Raw genomic sequence first — 21,973 nt, forward strand, 5'->3', positions numbered from 1 at the left:
CTGCACAGCCCCTGCTTCCTGCGGGTGCAGCGGGACAGGCACCAGCAAAGGCCACTCTGTCACTGGTCACAGCGGGGCCCGGGGCTGTCCTCCCTCTCCCCAAGGTGCCCACGATCATGAGTGTTGAAGTTCCTCTCACCCTTCATTCACATGAGTATTTTGTTGTTGTTGCCCAGCCCGTATCAAAACCATGGGGCTGGTGGAGTCTCTTTTCCACGCTGCAGAGGAACCTGTGGATTACTCAAAAGAAAGGTGGTGTGAATACATTTAATTACATAGATTATTTTTTTATCATTTCAATACTTGACGTAGGAGGGGTTAACTTCCCACCACATTTTCTGTATTTTTTTTTCCCCAATTCTGGAAAAAAAAAATGTTTAAATTTAATATTTTAAACTTTGTAGCTGGGGAACAAAGGACTGATTTAGACAAAAATGTGCCCAAACTGCTTTACAGAGGAATTGCAAACCATGGCTTTAACTTGGGGGGTGGGAGGGGTGGGGAAAAGGGGACAGAATTCACAAAGGTTGGGGAGTTGCTGCTGAAGATAATGTAATTCTTCATGAGCTGGGATGTATGTGTCATGCTAAAATAAACAGTACAGGAAAATTTGAAAATTCAAAGTCATTTTCTTTTTTTCTGTTGATGATATCTTTAAGAAAATTCCCCTTCAGGAAGTAGTACTCGAGTCACTGAAGCTTCTTATTTAAAACTGCAAACGTAATGCCCGTTAGTAGCATTTTCCTGTTGCCTTGTCTTACCCCCCACCCTCCCCAGTTTGGTGTTAATCACTTTTTCAGGGGGTTGCAGAAGGAGGTAATTGCTAGGAAGTGCCATTCATCCGCTTATCTCTGAGTGGTTTCCCCATGACTGGGGCCACCCTGACTCTAGTGACTTGCAGTTTCAGAAAATTCAGGTGGAAATAATCCTCAGTTCAAGTTCTCTGTTGCTGGTGTTACCTTTTAAGGCACCTACAGCTGAGTCCACTTAACTCTGGCCACGTAGAAGGCTGGAGAACATTGAGATGAAGGGTCAGACCCTCAGTACCGTTGGGTTTTGTCTTCTTTTTTGGTGCAGATGTCATCCAGAGCTGTTAGCGGGTGGTGTTGGTGGTAGGATGATCTAAGGCAAAGGGCTCAGTAGAGCAGGGAGGTGGCACAGCCTGGCCCTGGGGACAGGCAGGGCCACGCTGCCCCATCCCCATGGGGACAAAAGCCCCAGGGCCGCCTCTGTCCGTGGTGCTAAGGTGGCCCTGGGCCCTGGTGGCACCGGCCAGGTTTTGTTGGCCCTTGTCCTCGCTCGCTTTTGGAAACCCCTCCTCATCCCTGTGAAATAAAGGGACTCCTGCCTCCTGAAGGAAGGCAGTGGGCAATGTCCTCAGGCTGATTCCCATATCTGCCAAAGACAAAGGTCCTGATGAGACCAAGATTAACTTTTTTTAATTATTTTTTTAATGGTGGTTTAAAGATTCTTCCTCTGAAATGGAGCTTGCTTTGGTCACACACTGCTTGCTCAGGAGGTTCAGCTGATCACTGCTGTCTGCAGAGTTGGAAGTTCAGCTTCTGCTTGTGGAGTTGTACCCAGTAGAGTTCAAGGTAGAAGAGGTGTTCACCTACTTGGTTATGAAGAAAGAGGCACAGAAATTGCATCCCCCAGGCTTGGATGGCTCCAGAGGCAGCGAGACATGTTGCTGAGGAGCCCCTGTCTGAAAACTCAGGACTCCTGACGATCAGGTCCTTTGCCTTTAGAAGCATGCCATCCCTGTTGGCTTTCCATTGTCATTCTGAGCAGCAGGGTCCCTTCGGCCTGTGTTCTGCAGGGCCATCAGCTGTGGCTGGACCAAGGAAAAGAGCTTCAGGAGGAACTCTGAGCCATGCAGGTGAAGCTCAACATCCACACCAATGAAGGCTTTTTTGTATCATTTTCACAGAACATGATTGTATCACATGGAGAATCAGAATAGGACATAACTCTCAGAAATATCATCATTTTAAAGAAGCAGAGAGGTAAATGACTCTAAGGAAATAAAATACAGTTAAAATATGCTTCTGTCATCCATCCATACATTCATCTAGTTAGAGATGGGACCTTCCTTTATTCTAAAAAGGTTGCTACCTTGGAGAGAAAGCAGTAAAAGTTCCCTGAAGCTTGTGGATTTTGTGTAGATGAGGTGGGTAGCTATGAACATGCCTCGACTAGAGATACAAATCAATCCTGAACTGGCCGTAGCACAGGGATGGAGAACAAGCCCTGTGCTATCACCAGAGCTGCAGCCCCAAAGAATCTGCATCAGATCTCCTGGCCAGGACACGGGCAAAGGACATCACAACTTTATTTTCATTTTTAAAGCATAAAATACATCTAAAAGTTAATGGTATTCATTTATAGTCTTCAAAATCATGGTGGTTCTTAAACGCAGGCACAAAAATATGTGGAAAGATACAAAGTTTAAAAGGCTCCTAGTTTCAGACTCTAGCTAAAATTCTTACACATCTTCAGTAGGATATAATAACGAAGGAACTATATTTTCAGATGCCTTCAGTTGAGCTCTATCCAATTAGGCAGCTAATCCAGTCTCTAACACGTAGTTACTTGACATTTTAATGAACATAGGAGCCCAGGGAGCTGACACTGCATTTCATGATCTCAGAGCACTGGTCGATGTTCTTCTTTATCCTGTAGAACGTTTCCACGTATTCAGAACGGCCCAGAAGTTCAACAAAATCTTCATCGTGAGTTATCACCAGAAGCTGAAAGTTACGCTGCTGGGAGCGGCTTTTTATTATCCTACAAAGAGATATTATTTACTGTAGGGTTATCTGAACCACAGTCGAGTTTTATAGGACTTGTAAATACACAGTACAGAAATATTTAGCTATTGATAACGAATGCTACGATCTGTCAAGCCATCTAATGCAGATGAGCAACTCTTTTTACCCACATAAAAAAACCCTTCCGAATTATTTAAGAAATATTTTTTGCTTTTCAGATAAAGGAGAGAGAACCTGAAACTACTGCTTTGCATGTGTATTTGCAGATGCCAAGAGAGATAAGGCAGCTTAAAATATAATTCAGTTCTGGTGGCTACTATTAACATGTGAAAAATATTCATCTTTAAGCTACACAAGAAGAGATCACTTACTCCACCAGGGCATGTGCCAGAGACTCAATGTTTTCTCGATCAAGATTGGTAGTAGGCTCATCCAGTGCCAATATGCCACAGTTAAGACAGAATGTTTCTGCTAGAGCAAGACGAATAATAAGAGAAGCGAGCACCTAAAGGGAAAAAAAAACCCCAAACATCATAAAAATCTCACTCTGAAGTGTTTATAGAGGAACTACATGTAACACACTATTTTTAATGTCATTAAAACCCACGACTGCAATCTACATAGCAATGTGCTGACAGTTGACAAAATGACAATAACTAATTAGTTACTGAAAAACTACATTGCAACTTCGAGTTTGAATTGATCCATTCTAACAAAATGCTGTTGGAAAAAAATATCAGGGAAGTCAAATACTCAAAATTCAGGAGATATTGGAAGTAAGGATTCCAATCTGAGGTACAGATGCTACGACATTGCCCTCTGCATTACCCCAGTGGTGGAAATCTGCACTAAGTTTGAGTTACTGAACTCCTGACTACTTACCAAAACTGAAGACAGTCGGATTTAACACCTTACACGTTCACTTTGTATTAACAGGCCTAATTATATTATTATTATTATTAGATTTCCTGAACTAGTGAAAATTACAGAACACTCGATGGAAACTGTGCTGCCAAAAATACTTTCCAATTATCACGACAGTTGGCATCAAAGTTCATGATCAAAGAATTCTCAGAATATAAGCTAAGAAACTGTGAACAAGTTTCACTCTCATTTCCATAGGACTCGAACGTAACAGCCTAGACTACTTCAGGAGAGGACATATTTTTTTTTGCCTATACTGCTGTTTTAGAAGAAGATTTGGATTTCCCCCCAAATTAGTATGGAATTTTCAAAACCAAGTACACATCAACACTCACTCGGGTGGGAATTAATTTGACAGCATTTTTTGTATTCAAGGAACAACAGAGTATTCATCTTCTCGTGAAATACCCTTTCAAGATTCTATTACTGTACAGTAAAAATATTGTGTCATTTTGTTCCATTCCTTGATTTCACTTTCTACTACTGTCTGTACTGTCTGGTTGTGGAAAAGGCCTGGTTGCCAACACAACTCTGCTGGAGTAGGCAAGGTGGTGGGAATGGCTACTCTGGAGGGAAGGGAGTGGGTAGTTTTGTTATTTCAGATAATGGTGATTCTGCCTCAACATCAGAGACCATCATCTGTTGCCCTCACAGCCCTTTCAGCTGCTGCAGAGGAAAGGGAGCCAGAAAGCTCCAGCTCCCACCGCAGAGGAGGAAGGAGAAGGTATATCCCTCATCCAGCTGCAGTGTCCTCGGGCTAGGTTGTCACTGGCACCTTGCACAGCCAGCCTCAAGCGTCAGGGAGAGCTCTCCAGGTGTTCTATTTGGAGTGCAGCAGGCACAAAGGGTGGGCAAAAAGTGTTCCTGCAGGGAAGAAATAAAACCAGCCCTGGCTGCATTTTGGTCCCTTTTTACTATCTCTGCATTTAGGAAGATGGCTTGTTCTGGTGGAAATGGTTCAACTAAGGAAGAAACAGAGTTTCCTAATGTGGTACTGCAAGTAGCTTTGGTTGCCCAAACTGCATAACCAACATGCCAAGTGTCAAATGGCTACAAGTTGTATAGTTTATCCCATAACTCAGCTCTTTAAAAAAAAATAATCAGTACAGATGGTCATCTGGAGGCAAAAGAACCTCAAATAAGGCTGGGTTTTTTTTGCTGAGGAATATTTCAGATGCTCTGTCACAACAGACAGGTGGAAACACCAACTCTCAAGCCCCAACACGTGGACAAGGTGTGGTTAACTATGATGAACCTCTGATCACTGGTACTGTCAAAGGCAGGTGTGACATCAGGCCACTTGGTCAGTGTGTGTTATTAAAGTACCAAGACAGGTGAATGGCCAAGACTGCAGAGCTGGTAGCTGACACAGACAGGACAGAGTGAAATGCAATGCCTGGAAGTATGGTATGATATTTGGTGACATGAACTGAAAGGTTATATGCAGCAGTAGGGGAGAGCAGCATAACTTGGAGAAAAAGAGGTCTTATGCTTAGAGGTGGATGCAGTTGTGAAAAGACCAAGGGCCAGCCCTCAGGAAGGAAGTATGGGAGCAAGACAACAGACCTAAAGCTATGGGAACTTAGTGGTCACCAGCAAGAGACAGACTGGGAGGATTTGAACTTGAGGAGAGAGGGAAGTCGAACCTTTCACTCCTGCAGGGATTCAGACCAGTCCCCAACTGAAACAATGCACTTTGGCACTCCAAAATAAGAGTTCAGCAGTTCAGAATCATATATTGCATACTGTCAGCAAAATCCAGCTACAGTGCAGAACTGCAAATTAGAGCTGGAGCCACTTGTTCTTCAGGGTCACTTCAGAACGTGTTAGTTCCTCGTTTGCATTCACTTGAGTCAGTTTTCAGAATCCTCTTTGCTGTGTACTAAAAAATGCTGTTACCTTTTGGCCAGCACTGCATCTCCCTCGCATATCCAGCGCTGTGTCTCCCTTTATCATTACTACTCTATAATTGTAACTTCTTCTTTTATCAGAGGCTGAGACATTCTCATCTGCATCAGAACGAATTTCTATATAATCAATATCTGCAAAAGGGAAGGAGACAGTTTTAACATTATAAAAAATCTTTAAAAATATCATGGGACTAAACAGAGCTGAGAGGTATAATATGCAGTAACCATCACAAATTCTCTTCAGGACTCCCACTCATAGATACATCTTTGAAATTATTTTTTCCAAAACTGTAGGAATGAACTCATGCAGTTCCCCTGTCTCAACAGAAAACACAGAAAAGGGAAAATTACTTCTATTTATCCTGTAAATAACTACATAACGTGTAATAAAGGAGATTTTAGTGGTGACCAACAGATGCAGCCTTTAGAATGGAGCTGGACTTATTCAGATCCTGGACTTTCAGTAGTTTGAAACAACACTTTTCAGGATGCAGTGCTCAATATCAAAGGGATATGTATGGGCAAAACTACAAAAAATTACATACCTTGTCCTCTGTAGGTGCTTCGCCAAAGGTCACGAATTATTTTGTTGATTTCTTCCATCTTCATGCTGTGAAATGTCATTATTGCTCTGAAGAACAATTTAAAAAGTGCAAATTGTTATAGGTGCAGCCACAGAGTACAGCAAGCTCCCCTTCCATTCCTTAAATACTTTCACTAAAAATGTAATTAATTACTAGTTCAATTGGAATGCATAAGTATCTAAAGATTTACACACTCTGTTGTGTAAATAATTCTCTTCCAAACAGCTGAGTTTGAAGAAGGAGGAGAGCAATGAAGAAGAAAAGATCTGCAGTCAGTCACTCAACGGAGAGCAAGTTTACTTGACTCATTTAAAGAGATTTATAATTTATGTGTGAGGTGTATTTTCAGACTGACATCAAGGAGATGAATTTGAAGCCTTCCAAAGCAACAGTGGTGTTAGTCATTGGCACAGTCCCCCAACAGTGCAAATAACTGGGTCTCAGTAGGAAAACCTGTGAAGTTTCCTCAGAGCAGAGAATTCTGTATCAAGAATATAATTTAGAATTACCCAAACAGATGTTATGGTATTTGGTGACATGAACTGAAAGGTTATATGCAGCAGTAGGGGAGAGTAGCATAACTTGGAGAAAAAGAGGTCTTATACTTAGAGGTGGATGCCTTCCTCTTCAGCAGCCCAAGCAACGTAGGATGTCAGTATAATGACATAAATAATAAATAATTAAAATCATAAATAAACCATAAATAATTTCCAATTTAATTTCCGCAGTTAATATATCAACATGCCTTCAGTTCAATAATAGATGATTCCTTAAGAAAGCTTTCAAGAAAGGACAGGATGCTACATTTCTAACTTGGTTTTTAAAGGAAAAAGTGCTCTGTAATGAAAAAAAAATGCTTGCTTAATTTATGCCAATGACTTCTTTAAAAAAAAAAATATGGTGGAAATAAAATATACTTCTGAAATGGACTCTTACATACACTTTTCCCACCTCCTCTCTTACAGGAATTATTTCCACCTGTTCTGGAGAATACTGAAGTATCAACTCTAACTAGGATTTGTTAAGTCTGAAGAAAGAAGAAAGTGTTTTCATCTATTTACTTAATCAAACCAAATAATGCATTCCTCATCAATATTTATCATAAACCACTAAATATTCAGTCAATAAAGATCAACTGATAGCAGAGAAGACCCAAGATGTTGGTCTGGCCATTGGAGTTAACATTTTGTCTCACCGATTTTTCAGACGATTACCAATAAGTGATGCTTATCTATTTTTCTTGAAATTACAAGACTGATTTCCTGTTTTGCCTTAAATAGAAACAATAGATGATTTGATATCACACAAAAAGATTCTGAATTCTAAAAGGGAAATTCTTGGAGTGCATTTCCACTTAAGCTGAAAGGGAAGAATTACACATGCTCTGAACAATTTAGATCTTCACTAAATATATTTTGGACTACCTTACATTCTAATATTGTGTTTAATTTGATTTAATTTTATTTTGCCATTACAACTGCTTAAAACAGGGTTCCTCTAGGCTGTCTTTTCAACTTGGGAAATGCTCACCTGTTTAGTTTCTCCTCTCGACCATTATGCTGTACCCTCAAACACATTATTGCTCTTCTGTGCTCCTTTTTTCCAGCACTACTAGACCCTTTTTAACACAGGAAACCAAAATTCCACACTATATTCAAGATTTGGATGTATTGGGAGTTCATACAGTGGCCAAAATGTTTCTCTTTCTTTCTCTTCTTTATTCCTAATAGTCAATTTATCTTTCTGTCACTGAGCACCAGTGTTTTATTTCCTGAAACAAGGATCCTTCCCCATTGTCCATCGAGTTGCAATAGCTCATTGCAATTCCATCATCATAACGGAGCACACAGAGTTTTTTAGGGAGTCATATGTTTTACTTTGTATTTATTTACAAATTTTGAGATGTTATTTTTGGCCAGTCAGTCAGAGACTAGAAAAAAAACTTTCAGAGGAAGAAGAAACAAACACAAAGTTTACAGCCCTTTTCATCAAACCCAGGACATGCTGCTTTTGATCTTGTCTTCTACAATGTGAACACCAAACAACCTACACTGGAAAAGGGGAAAAAACACCTCTATAGTGTAATACTCTTTAATGAAAAGACAGTTATTTACCTGAGAAGATCATAGAGAACAAGAAATCTACCTGGCATATCTTATTAATGTTAAGATACAAGCAGAAGATGCTAAAATATACTGCTGTAGAAATGAAAGTGGTGCGAGAGATGATGTAACAAAGATGCAGGTTAATAATGAAGGGTTTAAAACCAGATTTCACCTTTTCTAAACTCATACTGTGGAGTTTATCTATTTTGAGCTAACATGTGAGACAGACTTTTAAGAAACACATTCTCCCAGTTATCCATTGCACATTCTGTAATATTTTCCCTTGCTTCCCTCCAAAAAAAAAATCAACAAACCAGGAAGAAAGGAAAACCATCAGCAATTTGTGGAGACACACTTAGAAAATGCCTTAAGACACACTTCCTAAAAATGCCTTCAAGTGGGGAAGAAAAAAAAGCTACAGAGGAATAGGGTCAGCAGAACAGCCTGTGGCTGCACTGCCTCTTCCACATGTTTTCATACAAAACCCAAAGTTAAATGTGTTTATTGTCTGGATGCTCTCTGACCACCCCAGGCAACACAGCAAAGGACTATTTCACAGCAAGAATTTAGCAGAGCAGGTGGGTGATGTGTTGGGTTCACTCCCTATTGTATCTCTCAACTTGAATTGCTGCAATGCAAATAGGAGTTAATCAAAACTCAAAAGGGGACCCACAGAGAACTGGGAATAAAATTGTAATTATCACTGAACTTATCTATGGCTATTCTACCATCAGTGCATTTACTGTAGGTGCATTATGTACATTAACTTAAACGTTTTCCTACATCCTACCAACCCTGTGCAGTTTGTAGCACCTTCTCATTAATTGACTTTAAAAGGTGAACCTTGTTATGTTATCTTAACATTTAAATGCTTGATTTTATAAAGAGAAGTAATTATGTATCTCTCAGAATTATATTAATTTATTATTTTTAAGTTGCCCCTGGAAGTCTGAAAGCAAAAGCTGCTTTTGCACCAAGGTTTCCATAGTAATAAAGCTTAAAACATTTGAGAATTACCCCCTTACAACAATACTTACTTATCAAGAGCCTTGTAATAAAGGTCCAGATCTTTGTTCACCAGCTCTGTTGTTCTCATCACAATCATCATCTCCCTGTATTTCTCCTCTGCATCTTTGAACTGTGACTCTCGAAGCTCCTTTTTAAACCGAACAATCTCTTCCTCAAACCCACGTTGTCGGCCGAGGGCAACATGATGGTTTCTTTTCAGAGATTCTATTTTCTCCTCTAATTGTTTTTGTTCACTGTGAAACAGGAATCGATACATAAGTCTTTTGTACTTAGTGTTTCATAATTTTTTTAATCAGGGTTCTAATTTTGAATTTATGTTAGTCAGTAGCTCGTTATATTGTAACTATAAAGTCTGTAACCGTTAAAATTATAGTAATAATGTCACTGAAATTAAGACATTATTAAAATAAAAATATTTTTAAGTTTGTTAAGAGCATCTTCAAATCACTATTCTGAGTGGGAGAAGCAAGTTATCAAGTTTGAATGCTGAAGTGCTATATGTAGAAACATAGAAAAGAATTAATTTCATAGGTGGAATTAAATTAGGAAACTGAGCAAAATAAGATTCATTGGGTAACCTCTAGAAAGTTAAGTTTGCATGTAAGAATCAGCATAAGGCTAATTCCTTTTCAAAAGTGTTTATTATCTAAGCAATTAATATTAAACTACTGAAATAAATTTAAAATTTACTGCTGAGACCTAATGAGTAGACTGAAAATGAAAACTAAATGTTCTTATCCAGAGACATTAATGATTTTTTTAAACGTGGATTTAATAGTGGAAGTCGTTAAAAAAATGGATGAGATTGGAACAGGTGTATATGCACATGTCCACGTACCTATTCCTAGCTAGGAGCACTACAGAACTTCACTGAGTCATGTATGTTGCTGTTGTGGGGATATTATGCAAACATGAGTTTGAAGGAGGAAATGGTCTACATGAACGGTGGACCAGTAAACCCAGTAAAACCCAGTGAATATTATGTTCAGATATTCAGTAAACTCTTGTGTAAAACATGCTGTTATATTTTGAGCTCTTACTTTTTCATTTGGGGGACTTTCATATCTCCCATCTCCTTCACAAGGCGTTTTATATTGTCTTCAACTTCTTTTAGCTCCTCATTTCGTTTCCTCAAAGTCAGATTATCCTCCAGCCACCTCTCCTGTATCTATCTCCACAGAAAGCAAGAAGTTGTATAATGTTTCAGTACATTGATTCTCAACTACAAAGTATGAGTTCTGCACAACTCTAAAACATGCTGCAAGCATGAAATAATTGACAACAATGAAAATTATCACAATGAGAACTTACCTTGTGCTAGAATAGAGTATAATGGAAATGAGCAATTTCATATTTCAACCTGAAATAATATTTATTGTCACAGGTGAACACAAAAATATGTGTTCACCTGTGACAATATGTGTGAATATTAATGTTTCAAACAGGACGAGTAATTTAGGGTGAGATTTAACAAAGTCCCCCATCTCAATCCTGTAAGCTGGACAGTAAGTGGTGGGGTAGAATGGGGCAAGACATTTTTCCTATAAAGAATGTAAACAGTATTTGAAATATATACACAAGAATTTAAAGTACATGACAAAATGTGGAGTAACCAGCAACTTTTGGTACCTGCAGTTTGGTACCTTACCTTAGAAAGAAGGTATTCTCTACAGAAAGATACTTTTGAAAATGCTGGCTACTACCCCAACAGACTTAACCCTTTTGGAAATATCATAACATGATAGTTAGCAAGAACTTTTATACTTTTGCATATAGAAATCTCAGAACTCTTTTCAGCCTAATGCATGTATAGCAGCTATTCTAACAACTGATTAAGTAAATCAGGAGGAGACAAACTTTGCACCACTATGGACCTAGGCAGACTTAAACCAAAACCAGGAATTATTTCCACTATGCAAAACGTACTTTAGTGTAAAACAATGCATCTACCTTTTGAGTGTCGATATCTTGCCGAATCATTTCCATCTCTTTACTTATCTTTTCCTTCTGTTTCTCACAGGCAGCTAACTGAGAATTTACTTCATCAAGTTCAGACTCCTTTTGCTAAAGAAATAAAATGGTGTAAGATTTATAGACGAAAGTACTTTTCATGTGAACTTTTTATTGACAGTTTTTTTAGGTTACCTTTTTATAGTCGTCTTTTCCCTGTTGAATATAGTTTTCAATTTCTTTCACGTACTTGTTTATATCCTTAACTTTCTCTTTTATGCCATTTATCTGCAGGGAGAAGATTTCAAATTAAATGCAGTCTTATGTCCAAGAACTGATACACTCTGTATCAAAATTGAGATACCATATAACACTGTTGTCTAACTACAACTTCTTATCATAACTCCCTTTAATTTACCAATAAAGCCTTCAGCTTTTGAAACCCAGATGCTCTTTATTACAATGAAAATGTTTTCCAAAGCAAATGGTAAGTCACTCATTTGTGCTTACACAAAAGGGTCACTTCAGCTGAGAACAACAGGTTTGCCTCTTGGCAAGGCCAGGTTACAGTCATCCTTGCTATTTCTCTTAGCTCTATTGGGAAGGGCTTTTAATAAATACCATTGGTCACTCAATATTGCCAAATGTCCCTAGAAGCCTTTGGACAATACTGTCAAAGGTTAATTACAACTGAGTTCATCTTCTGACTTGGTTATGTTCCTCTTCTTCCCTAAAAGTTGCACCAATCTAAAGCGTTTGCTAAAGTCACTGCTGTTCCCTAAAAGCAAACTCATTACCATGGCCCATGGTTTTCATCCATGCCTGGAAAAAAAAGTATATAATCCTAACTCCCAGCTATGCCAAAACCAGACAAACCTTCTCTTGTGTTTCCTTATGACTTGTAGTCCTTTTATTCATTAGATCCACCTTCTCCTGCTGCAGTTTTTCTAAAGTTGCATCCAAAGGAAATACCTGTTCTTTTGCTTCCTGAAAAGTAGTTGGAGAAAGTCCATTTTTATTTCCTCATTCTGTTAAAGATCAATAATTTTTCAAGTGCTAAACAAAGTCATCCCTATTTGCCAGGATTACAGACAATGTTAAATATAATAAGATTGGTTGTTTTCCCCATGAAAATAAAGATAAGAGTTAACAATTAAGACCCCAAATAATCAAAACAACAGACTATTAGAATACAGTTATTTCAGAATGTAAAGTAAGTAAACTGAAGCTATTACTTTCTTCTTTCTTTTGGGGGGGGTGTGTGTTTAAAAAAAAAAGATGTGAAAATATGTACTAATAAAGTTCTGGAAATTCTCAAAGGCATGCAATAGCAGAACAGGACAAACAAAAATACATCTTATTTGCTAGGATTACAGACTCAACAGCAGAACAGGCCAAACAATTAAAAATACATCTTATTTGCTAGGATTACAGACAATGTTAGACACAATAAGATTGGTTGCTTTCCCCATGAAAATAAAGACAAGAGTTAACAATTAAGAATATTTCCTACCTTGATGTCTCTGCACAGGGACTGAACCTCAGTGGTCAGTTCCACTGTTTGCTCCTCCAGCTGCCGACGACGCTGCATGCTGCTGGAAATCTGAAGTTTCTCAGCTTTCAGCTCGTTAACTGTACTCTTCAGCTGCTGAATCTGATTTTGCTGGTCTTGCTTGAATTTTTGATTTAACTCAATTTTACCAGTAACTGCAGACGAAAACAAACACAGAGTGAAACAGTCAATCTGTTATTAAAATATTTATTGTCTTCCTTACAAAAATTTAACTCCAAGTTAAGCTAGTAAAACCCCAAATAATCAAAACAACAAACTATTAGAATACAGTTATTTCAGAATGTGAAGTAAGTAAACTGAAGTTTACATTTTTAATGGCAGCAAGTTTAAGACATTATTTTCAATATCAAAATGAAATAACAGTTTTGCATGACTTACCTGTATCCCACAAGTGTTTTTTCTCTTGTTTTTCTTGGCTCACTTGTAGAACAGTTCTACTTAAATCGAAGCCTAGCAGCTTAGCCTCCTGCTGAGCAATTTTTCGTTCAACATCCCTAATATCAGTCTGAAAGGATGAGGAAAAGCATTATTATTACACTATTAGTGTTTAACAATGTATTTTTTATCTTTGGCACACAAGAACCAGCTCGGAGCTTGAGGCACACGTGACTCAAGACCTTCAAATTTATCTCCTCTCCTGGAGCAATGTCACATCATCAGCAGCAAGGTTAGGTCAGCCCACAGGCTGCTAGAAACTGGAATTCCTGATTGTGAGAGGAAATCAAGTCAAGATGGATGGACGGGCTTTTGACATCCCCAGGGTACCTCAGTGCTACCTGTCCCCGTGACAACAGAACTGCTGGAGCCTCAGGAGCTGCTGCCACCTCCCACCCCTGAAATGCTCTCTGTCCTTTCCTCGGCCCCAGGTTCTCAGTTGAGTAAAGGTTTTGTGTTGGTAATAATGGCACAAAGTCTGTTCAAAGAGTTTTCTACACCTGAATAATAAAAATTGCAGGGTATTTACTCCCCTTTACAACCCATTCAGACGGCACAGAGCAAGGAAGCATGTGTGATGACTTCAGAAAATAGACAGAGCAGATGTTGAGAACATGCTGAATGATAATGACAGAAGCCCGACTACGAGGACTGGAAAACACTTTGGTGCTCTTGTAATTGTGCTCAGGGTCTGGATTATATCCCTTTTCCCTGTTAATATAGCACAGAATCGAATCAGAACTCAAGGGACTCTGTCGTCATCGAAAGAAAAAATCATTACCTAAAACTTGAAGTGTTATAAGCACCAAGATCACCTATGTTATGCTGCCTTTTAAAGTATTTTTACTTGGCTTGAGAAGTCTTAAGACCTCAAAGTTTTGTCATATTAGTGAATAACTACATATTTAAATGCTAGCAAGTGACTATCCTTTTAAATATTACAAGAAATTCCCAAAGCATACCTGGTACCTTTCCATCAGTGTTATATCCTGTAAGCATGCCTTGGCACCTTCCTCCTTAGACAGAGCTGTTTGCAAGACCGATTCCTGTTGTTCTATCTCATTCTTCAGGCCTGTTAAATCCCTGTTTGCATTCTGTATCTTGTTCTTCAAGTCTGGTATGTCTCTGTCTTGGAGTTCAACTACAGTTTTCCTTAAATAAAATACAAATCCATAGGATTTCTTTCGTCACAAACAGCAGCATAAATTCAAAAGATTCAAGATCACAAAATCTGTGGTACAATTTAATAGTGGAAGACTAAATTTAGCCAAAATAGTACCCCCTTAACCTTGCCCATGTTCAATTAAGCTCGTGTTATATACCCAGCTAAGGTAATACCTCCCTCATTTTAGACAGGTGAGATGAAACAAACAAGCAAACAAAATCTGTTTTGGTTTTTAACTTCACTGTGCCAAGTGCTCACAACAAGGTCTAAATCCACTGTACAAGAGTGCCCTCTTGTGAAGGCAGGGGCTACCCTCTAACACGCTCTCCAGATTCTCTGAGAATTCTCACAGTGAAAATTTCTTGAGACAAGAACCTCTTCACCTGCTGGCAGGAAATCTGGATACTCTTAATTTAAATGCTGTTCATATGCCAAGAAAAAAAAACCCCAAAAACCAGCACTATAACAAAGAGGCTTTAGGGCTAGTGTTATTTATTTGTCTTGGGCAACAGGAAGAGAAAAGGGAGGCAACAACAAAACAGCCTGTCTAATATTTTCATAGCTTTAAAAATAAACATAATGGCATTTGGAATCCAAAGACACCTTTCTAGAACATGATAATTCATATAAAACTGCCAGCAACAAGAACTACTGTTAAAGGAGATATAAATCAAGATATTATTAGAGTGTTTAATGCAGGTTCTGTTCCTGTCTACACATCTTCCATTTCAGTGTTTTTAAGAAATATATTTAAGGTGACGTGGTAGGAAAACATTTCAGTTACAACAAAACCAGCCTGTCCATTTTCAATTATAATTATAAAAAACCAAGGAGAGGAACTGTGCCTGTGTAGTGTAAACATTCAGTAGAAAAACAAGCACACAACCACTTTTTTCTGCCTCTCACGAGAAGTCCTGAAGGATCAGAAACAGCAAAAATATAAAACAATTTAATATTAAAGTCCAAATGAGCAGAGAACAAATGCTAGCAAAATATTTCTCTCAATGATGAGATTTTTGAATGAATTAACCAGCCCTAAAATAGAGCCTCCTTGATACCTGCATAATTTTTAATAATCAAAAAACCCAAGTATTTGAAAGAAAACAGTTGGAACAATATAGTACTTTACCTGAGTGGTTTAAGACTCATCATTTCATCACGTTTCTTCTCTTTCCTTTTAAGCTCAGACTCTGTTGACTTCAGTTTGTCTGGTGCAAGGCGCAGCTTGGACTGCAGGTCACTAATGACATCTTGCAGCTCAGCCTCTGTCTGAAAAACTCTCTGACAAACTGGACAACACGACTGGTTCTCCTCTGTCAGTTGTGTAATGAACTGGGAATAAACTGCAGTGGCTCCAGCAAGCACCGCTGGTTTAAAAAGAAACAGAAGATTTGATGTTGAATAACCAGGGCACAATCAGATCTGAACTGGAGATGTATTTACCATAAATGAGACAAAATTAGAACCCAGAAAATCACAAAGATAGGAAACCAAAATGGCCCTAAGTGACCTGGTTTGGACGCCACGCTGACCCTGCTTTCAGCAAGTTGCCCTAAATCACCCCCTGAAGTCCTCATCAACTTGAATTATTCTACAAGTCTCTTTGATTAAACCATGCTCATTCCTCAGTAATTAACAGTGGAAGTGAGTACTTCCTTCAGAAATTACTTTCTTTCAGTTAGAAGTAAGCCCTAAGGGCCAAACCCACACCAAATGGCTGGTTCTGTTCTCTTCACATCGGGCAGATCCAAGCACTCAAACATTCCCTCAGCTTTGAGAAGGTCTGCATGATCTACAGGCACAGCAAAGTACATCCTTCATTTACACGTCATAAGAGAACTGACTGAAAGAATGAAAACATCTGATCCTGCTTAAGTGTAACATGGAAATAGCAGTAAAGATAATGAAAAAATAGTAAGATTCAGTAATAATTTATCTCGAGTCAGTTTCTGTGCTGTTTGTCCTGCATAAGCAACAGACTGTCTCAATATCCGTGGCTTACATTTAAAACAAACTTCAGGGGAAAAGTATCATAGAATCATAGAATGGTTTGGGTTGGAAGGGACCTTAAAGCTCATCCAGTTCCAACCCCCCTGCCATCAGCAGGGACACCTTCCACTAGACCAGGTTGCTCAAAGCCTCATCCAGCCTGGCCTTCAACACTTCCAGGGAGGGGCATCCACAACTTCCTTGGGCAACCTGTTCCAGTGTCTGACCACCCTCACAGTGAAGAACTTCTTCCTAATATCTCATCTAAACCTCCCCTCTTTCAGCTTAAACCCATTTCCCCTTGTTTTGTCATTAACTGCCCTTATGAAAAGTCCCTCCCCAGCTTTCTTGTAGCCCCTTCAGGTACTGGGAGGCCGCTAAGTAGAGCTATATATGAATTTACCTCGCTGTTTGGAACTTTTTTCAATTTCATCTTGCAGTTTGTTCAGATCACTGTCAAAATCTTGGCTTCCACAAACATCAAAAAGTTTTGCTTCATGGAGGGACAACTGCGCTTCTTTCTTCTTCAGCTCATTACTGACGTAAGTTCTGTGATACTCTACCGATGCCAGTCGTTTGCTGAAACATCAACGTGTGAACTCTTAGTACAAGAAAGCAGAGATGTCAAACTGTCTAAGCAAAACCAAAAACATGGCAAGTTGCTCTGAAATTGACTTTACGGAGCTGTTCACCAGCTCTTCTTTAATGATTTTTCAGGAAATATATCGAGTCGATTTTTTATTAATCTAAGTACAGCATAAAGTGTTTAATTTTAATTCCCCTTTGTTTTCTAGATGCTTAATGATGAGAAACTCCCTTCTAATGACAAAGCCACACAAAACTTTATAGACTAATACAGTACCAACCTTTTTCGCCCTACAGCAATTACTGCTTATGAGATATTATTGAACCTCTTCAGCAAAGAATGTTACTGTCCTTCTACTTGTGTGTCATCCTTTTGAATTACCCAATCTTTTTACAATTAAAATCTTGGATTTTTCGGTTTTGTGGAAGTTTAATGTGCATCACTGCATAGTGTGCTGTCACCTCCTCTTTCTAACAAATTGGTTTATATAATCTAATGAAATCAGGATGAGGTAGTCACACATGAACTGGTGATACAGCGACTACCCGCTCCGTGACTTATAAGAAAGTCAGAAAAGCAGCAATTCCCCCCGGCTCAAGCACATCCACTCAGCTGGGATTAGTGTAAACAATTAAGGCTGTTCCAGAACAATATTTTGCTATTCTGCTTTTAGTGCTGCCTTTGACATACTACACATGTTGTGATTTTAAAAACTAGCACAAACTATACCAGCTACACACTCCATAAATTCTGCAGGATGCTTTTTTTTTTGATTTTGCAGATACTGAAATAAACAATAATGAATTAAAGTAACAAGTATATTGAGCATATTAAACTTTCCAAAATTTAAATTCAGAATTACATAAATACTTATGCAGACATAATCAATTAAATTAATACTTACTTAAGGTCAGCAAGATTATCCCTTGTCTGATTAATCTGTCTATTTTTATCATGAAGCCAGTCTTCAAGTTGGTTTTTATTCGGAAAGTATCCCAACAGTGATGTCAGTTCATCAGAATGTCTCGATTTTACTTTTCTAATCTGCTCTTCTTTGTCTGCCTGGAAAATGAAGCATTTTAAATTAATTTTTTCATATCTGCAAGTTTATGTCACTCGATGCGTTCAGGGAGTTAATGGCTTCTATGAAGTCAGACAGAATTTTTACATATAACTGTTGATAAACACTGGAAAAATACACAAATCTTCAAGGGACTGTATTAGTTTCTTGCCCCTCTCTTATGAGATGATGATAGAAACATTACTTTGTCTTTCTTCAGCATCTCCATTTGGGTAATTGTCGTGGTATGTAGATTCAACTGCTCCATCTCTTGATCCAGCTTCCGAAGAGCTTTGTCCAGGTTTATTTTCTCATTTTGCAGAGTTTGTACTTCCAGTTCCAGTGCTTCTACGTTGCTGTTTCTCTCAGCTTTCTCCAGCTCATGTTCCTAAATAAAAAATAAAAGCCCAGAAGATTTAAATAATTGCACTAATCGATAACGATCTAACTAAAGGCAAGAGCAGAAAGCTCTTAAGCTGCCCGCCAGCAGTATCATTATCTGTTACAGGAATAACACAGGACTGGTAAAGAATACATGCAAAGGGACAAAGGCTGTGATGTGGGGATGGGGAAAGTAAAGCAGATACACTGCTCTGAAATGTAGTTCTGCCCCAAGTTGCTCATGCTGTTACCACAAGCCATAACTACATGATTTAGCTTCAGGAAGCTCACTCATATTTAGTTTGATTCTCTGTATTTTAGCATCTCCTCTACATCACATTTGGAATTATCTCAGTGAGGAGGCTAGAGGAGACACTGTCAAGCACCAAATTCATACACTGCTAACAAACATAAAATATTTGGCTACAAAGGCATAACCAGCTGTTCAACTGGAACATAAAAGGCTTGCAACTTACAATACTGCATCGGATAAGACACTTATGACCAACTAGACCATCTCACAGACAAAGTTATTTGGGAAAATGTAAGTAGTGTAGCACTTTAGGTCGTATTTTTCTGGCCTAATAATTTAAGACTGACTAATCTTATGATATTCTATGCATGCACTGCACAAAACCAGAAAGTGAACAGTGCCTGCCCCCAAAGGAGCACTATCTAAACAGACAAAGCACAGACAGGGTATTAAAGGGGCAAAAATGCAGCAGATAGAATAAACATCAAAGTTTTTTTGACTTTTTTTTTTTAATGACAAAGCTGAAAGTTTTTATTCCGAATTTCTACAACTTTTTCAATTACATGAACTTACTGTCTTGACAAGCTCCTGATCCAACTCCAGAATTCTGTCTGAAAACCCCTCCAACTCCTGCAATTCATATTTTACATTCTTCAGCTCAACTTGTTTCTTATTTTGAATGTCTGATTTCAGGTCAATGGTTCTTTCTAATCCAGTTTTCTTGTCTCTTATATCATCTATCTGTTTCTGTTTCATCGCTTCTTTTCGTTCAAATTCTCTCTGGAAGAAATCAGCAATAACACACTCATCATTTTTGCACAGGAAAACAACATTTAAAAACACTTCTTCACACTAGCTCGCAAATATTCACCACTGTAATACAAGACATTGAAATACTTGGATAACTGGAACTTGACAAAAATTTCGTTTCAATAGGAAAATGCAGACGCATCATATCAGTCGTGTTCTGTGAGAGCAACTCCATTTTGAAGACGGCTTCCACAAAAAGCTGCTTATTTTTAAACCAGTTGCCCATTGTAATTCTTCCTCAGGCTTTTTAGCTTGTCAGTGACCCAACTGTATGAGAGGGCTGCTGAGAAAAACCTGTGTGATGAACTGCCTGTTCAATAGCTTCGGCAATTCAGATCACTGGATGACCACACCTAGTTCCAAAACTAATTTCCCTTTTCCAATAAACCCATAATAAAGAAATTTAGAAGAAAAAACATGACTTCATTTCCACCTCCCAACATTATTCCTCCCAGTACCACAGACATGTTTGGATCAACGACACATTAATAAGCAATACCAACTACACAACAAAAGCAACAAAAATCTTACCATTAAATGATTTGCAGCTTCTGCGTCTCTTTCCTGCCTCTCCTTCAGCAACCTGTGAAAACTGGCAATGTGCCGTTCGTTAAAAGGTGCTCGCTCAAAACCATCTAATTCCAGCTGTGCTGCCAAGGACTGAATCAACGAATCCCTCGTTGTGATGTGTTCCTGGTGACGATCTGCTTGCAGCTGAAGACGACCTCCACAGAAAGAAAACCTCACGTAAACACTCAAAAACTGAGGCAGAAGATACATTTAGGATACAAAGTCAGTTGCAACTATTTTCTGAAAGTCTTTGAAACTGAAGTATTTTTAAACAATGCAAAAAGCTCCAGAGTAAAAACAAGCTTGAGGGATTGCCATTTCAGATAACTACATTTTTATTAATTAAATAAATCACAAATTCAAAAGAAAGCCTCTTAAAACACCAAAAATATTATTCTGATAAATATAAACAAAGCCCAAACACATTGGGTGTAAGCACATATTCAGTGTCTCAACTACCACAGCTTTACTGAAATTCCCACAGTCCATCAAAAAAGTAGACAATAGATGAAAGAATATTATCCTAAAATCCTCTGACTAGTCCCCAGCCTGGACCTGAGACACTGAGAATGCCAAGCACTCAGCTTTCGTGTTTTTCTTGGTTAAAATACACTTATACAATCACACCTGGTTAGTGGAAATTTTAATCACCTAAAGAAAGTACAAACAACCCTGTTGGAAACTGCTATTCTTCACCATAATTTAACTATTTTGAATATTTTAATAAAGAATGGTCCATTTAAGAACAAAGACCCTACATGTTATAATTATACCTCAAAACAACAAGTGCACTTTAGAAACTCCAGGAGAAGAACACCAAGACCTGTCCACCTGGGAGTCTCCAACCACACTGTGCAGCTGACCCCAAACTCACAGACATTTTAGGGGTTTTGTCCAGTTCAAATCCCTTCAATTCTTATCACCAGTTCCATTTCCGTTGTTAATGACATTAAACAATAAATACAAATTACAGATGAAGTCTAAAATACCTCGTTCAATAAGTAGGTCTGATTTCTCACTGTTAAATCTCTGGCATTCTTTAGTTGCTCTGTCTAATTCACGCTTGCAGTCTGATAATCTCTTCTCCTTCTCCTTCACCGTTCTCTGGTGGTTCTGGTATCGATCCCTTAGTTGTTCATCTGTTCCTTGAAAAACCTGTACACCAAATACAAAAAGCTATTTTTATTCTGTATTAACTAAATTTATAAGTCAATTAATAATGTTTTAAAGTATAGCTTTTACCATAACAGAATTCAAGAAATGAGACAAACACCTCTCATACAGAATTTCTATACTAAGACATATACTGAAAAATATTAAGTGTGCTACAAGCAAAACTGGAAAAAGAAAATCTATATTTCTTAGGCTGATAAAACAAATGAATCTGTTTTTACCACTAAATAATTTCTTTCCATTTGTCAAAATAGTTTTACATGCCTTGGCACTATCACAACAGAAGATGGACTATTCTTTCTTATTTTAAGAAGTGAAAAAAATCTCCAGGGAAATGAACAATATTAATGTCAGGAGACATCCCATACTGGTCTAAACAAGTGGTGGCTATCATCAACACCCAGTGAGAGGTGGATATTTTCATGTTAAACACCACAGGGCATCGTTACCAGGAATTATCACTTTTAAGAAAACTTTTGTCAGGTTTGCCTTCCTGGCAAGCTAGTCTACGGTGGAGGGAAAAGTTACAAAAAGCAATTTAACCCAAATTACACAGAAGCTAATACAGCTTTATTGAGCTGTATTTGCAATATCTGATATCAAGTGAGCTACGTGGGCTATGAAAATGTTCTTCACCAACATCTGATGTATAATAAAACAGACACGTAGTTCACCAGGTAGCAAAAGACAGACTGGTTCTTCAGC

The 21,973-nt window shown here is 38.3% G+C and overlaps 1 protein-coding gene across 1 annotated transcript in view; it reads right to left on the reverse strand.

The window, feature by feature from the left end:
- Nucleotides 1–2,509: 2,509 nt before the first annotated feature.
- The window catches only part of RAD50 (RAD50 double strand break repair protein), a 22,282-nt gene continuing 2,818 nt past the window's right edge, over nucleotides 2,510–21,973 (reverse strand). The window contains exons 7-25 of the mRNA XM_010164217.1: nucleotides 21,085–21,254; nucleotides 20,057–20,250; nucleotides 19,289–19,495; nucleotides 18,287–18,469; nucleotides 17,926–18,083; nucleotides 16,839–17,014; nucleotides 15,576–15,813; nucleotides 14,244–14,433; nucleotides 13,225–13,351; nucleotides 12,787–12,980; nucleotides 12,150–12,260; nucleotides 11,469–11,561; nucleotides 11,274–11,387; nucleotides 10,364–10,491; nucleotides 9,332–9,556; nucleotides 6,151–6,236; nucleotides 5,595–5,737; nucleotides 3,143–3,276; nucleotides 2,510–2,787 (exon numbers count right to left, since the gene is read on the reverse strand). Coding sequence (XP_010162519.1) covers nucleotides 2,601–2,787; nucleotides 3,143–3,276; nucleotides 5,595–5,737; nucleotides 6,151–6,236; nucleotides 9,332–9,556; nucleotides 10,364–10,491; nucleotides 11,274–11,387; nucleotides 11,469–11,561; nucleotides 12,150–12,260; nucleotides 12,787–12,980; nucleotides 13,225–13,351; nucleotides 14,244–14,433; nucleotides 15,576–15,813; nucleotides 16,839–17,014; nucleotides 17,926–18,083; nucleotides 18,287–18,469; nucleotides 19,289–19,495; nucleotides 20,057–20,250; nucleotides 21,085–21,254 — 3,058 coding nt within the window. The 3' untranslated portion in view covers nucleotides 2,510–2,600. The remainder of the gene's footprint in view (nucleotides 2,788–3,142; nucleotides 3,277–5,594; nucleotides 5,738–6,150; nucleotides 6,237–9,331; nucleotides 9,557–10,363; nucleotides 10,492–11,273; nucleotides 11,388–11,468; nucleotides 11,562–12,149; nucleotides 12,261–12,786; nucleotides 12,981–13,224; nucleotides 13,352–14,243; nucleotides 14,434–15,575; nucleotides 15,814–16,838; nucleotides 17,015–17,925; nucleotides 18,084–18,286; nucleotides 18,470–19,288; nucleotides 19,496–20,056; nucleotides 20,251–21,084; nucleotides 21,255–21,973) is intronic.

This window comes from Antrostomus carolinensis, unplaced genomic scaffold (genome assembly GCF_000700745.2).
Source record: "Antrostomus carolinensis isolate BGI_N321 unplaced genomic scaffold, ASM70074v2 scaffold31883, whole genome shotgun sequence".
In the NCBI taxonomy this organism is placed as follows: Eukaryota; Metazoa; Chordata; class Aves; order Caprimulgiformes; family Caprimulgidae; genus Antrostomus; species Antrostomus carolinensis.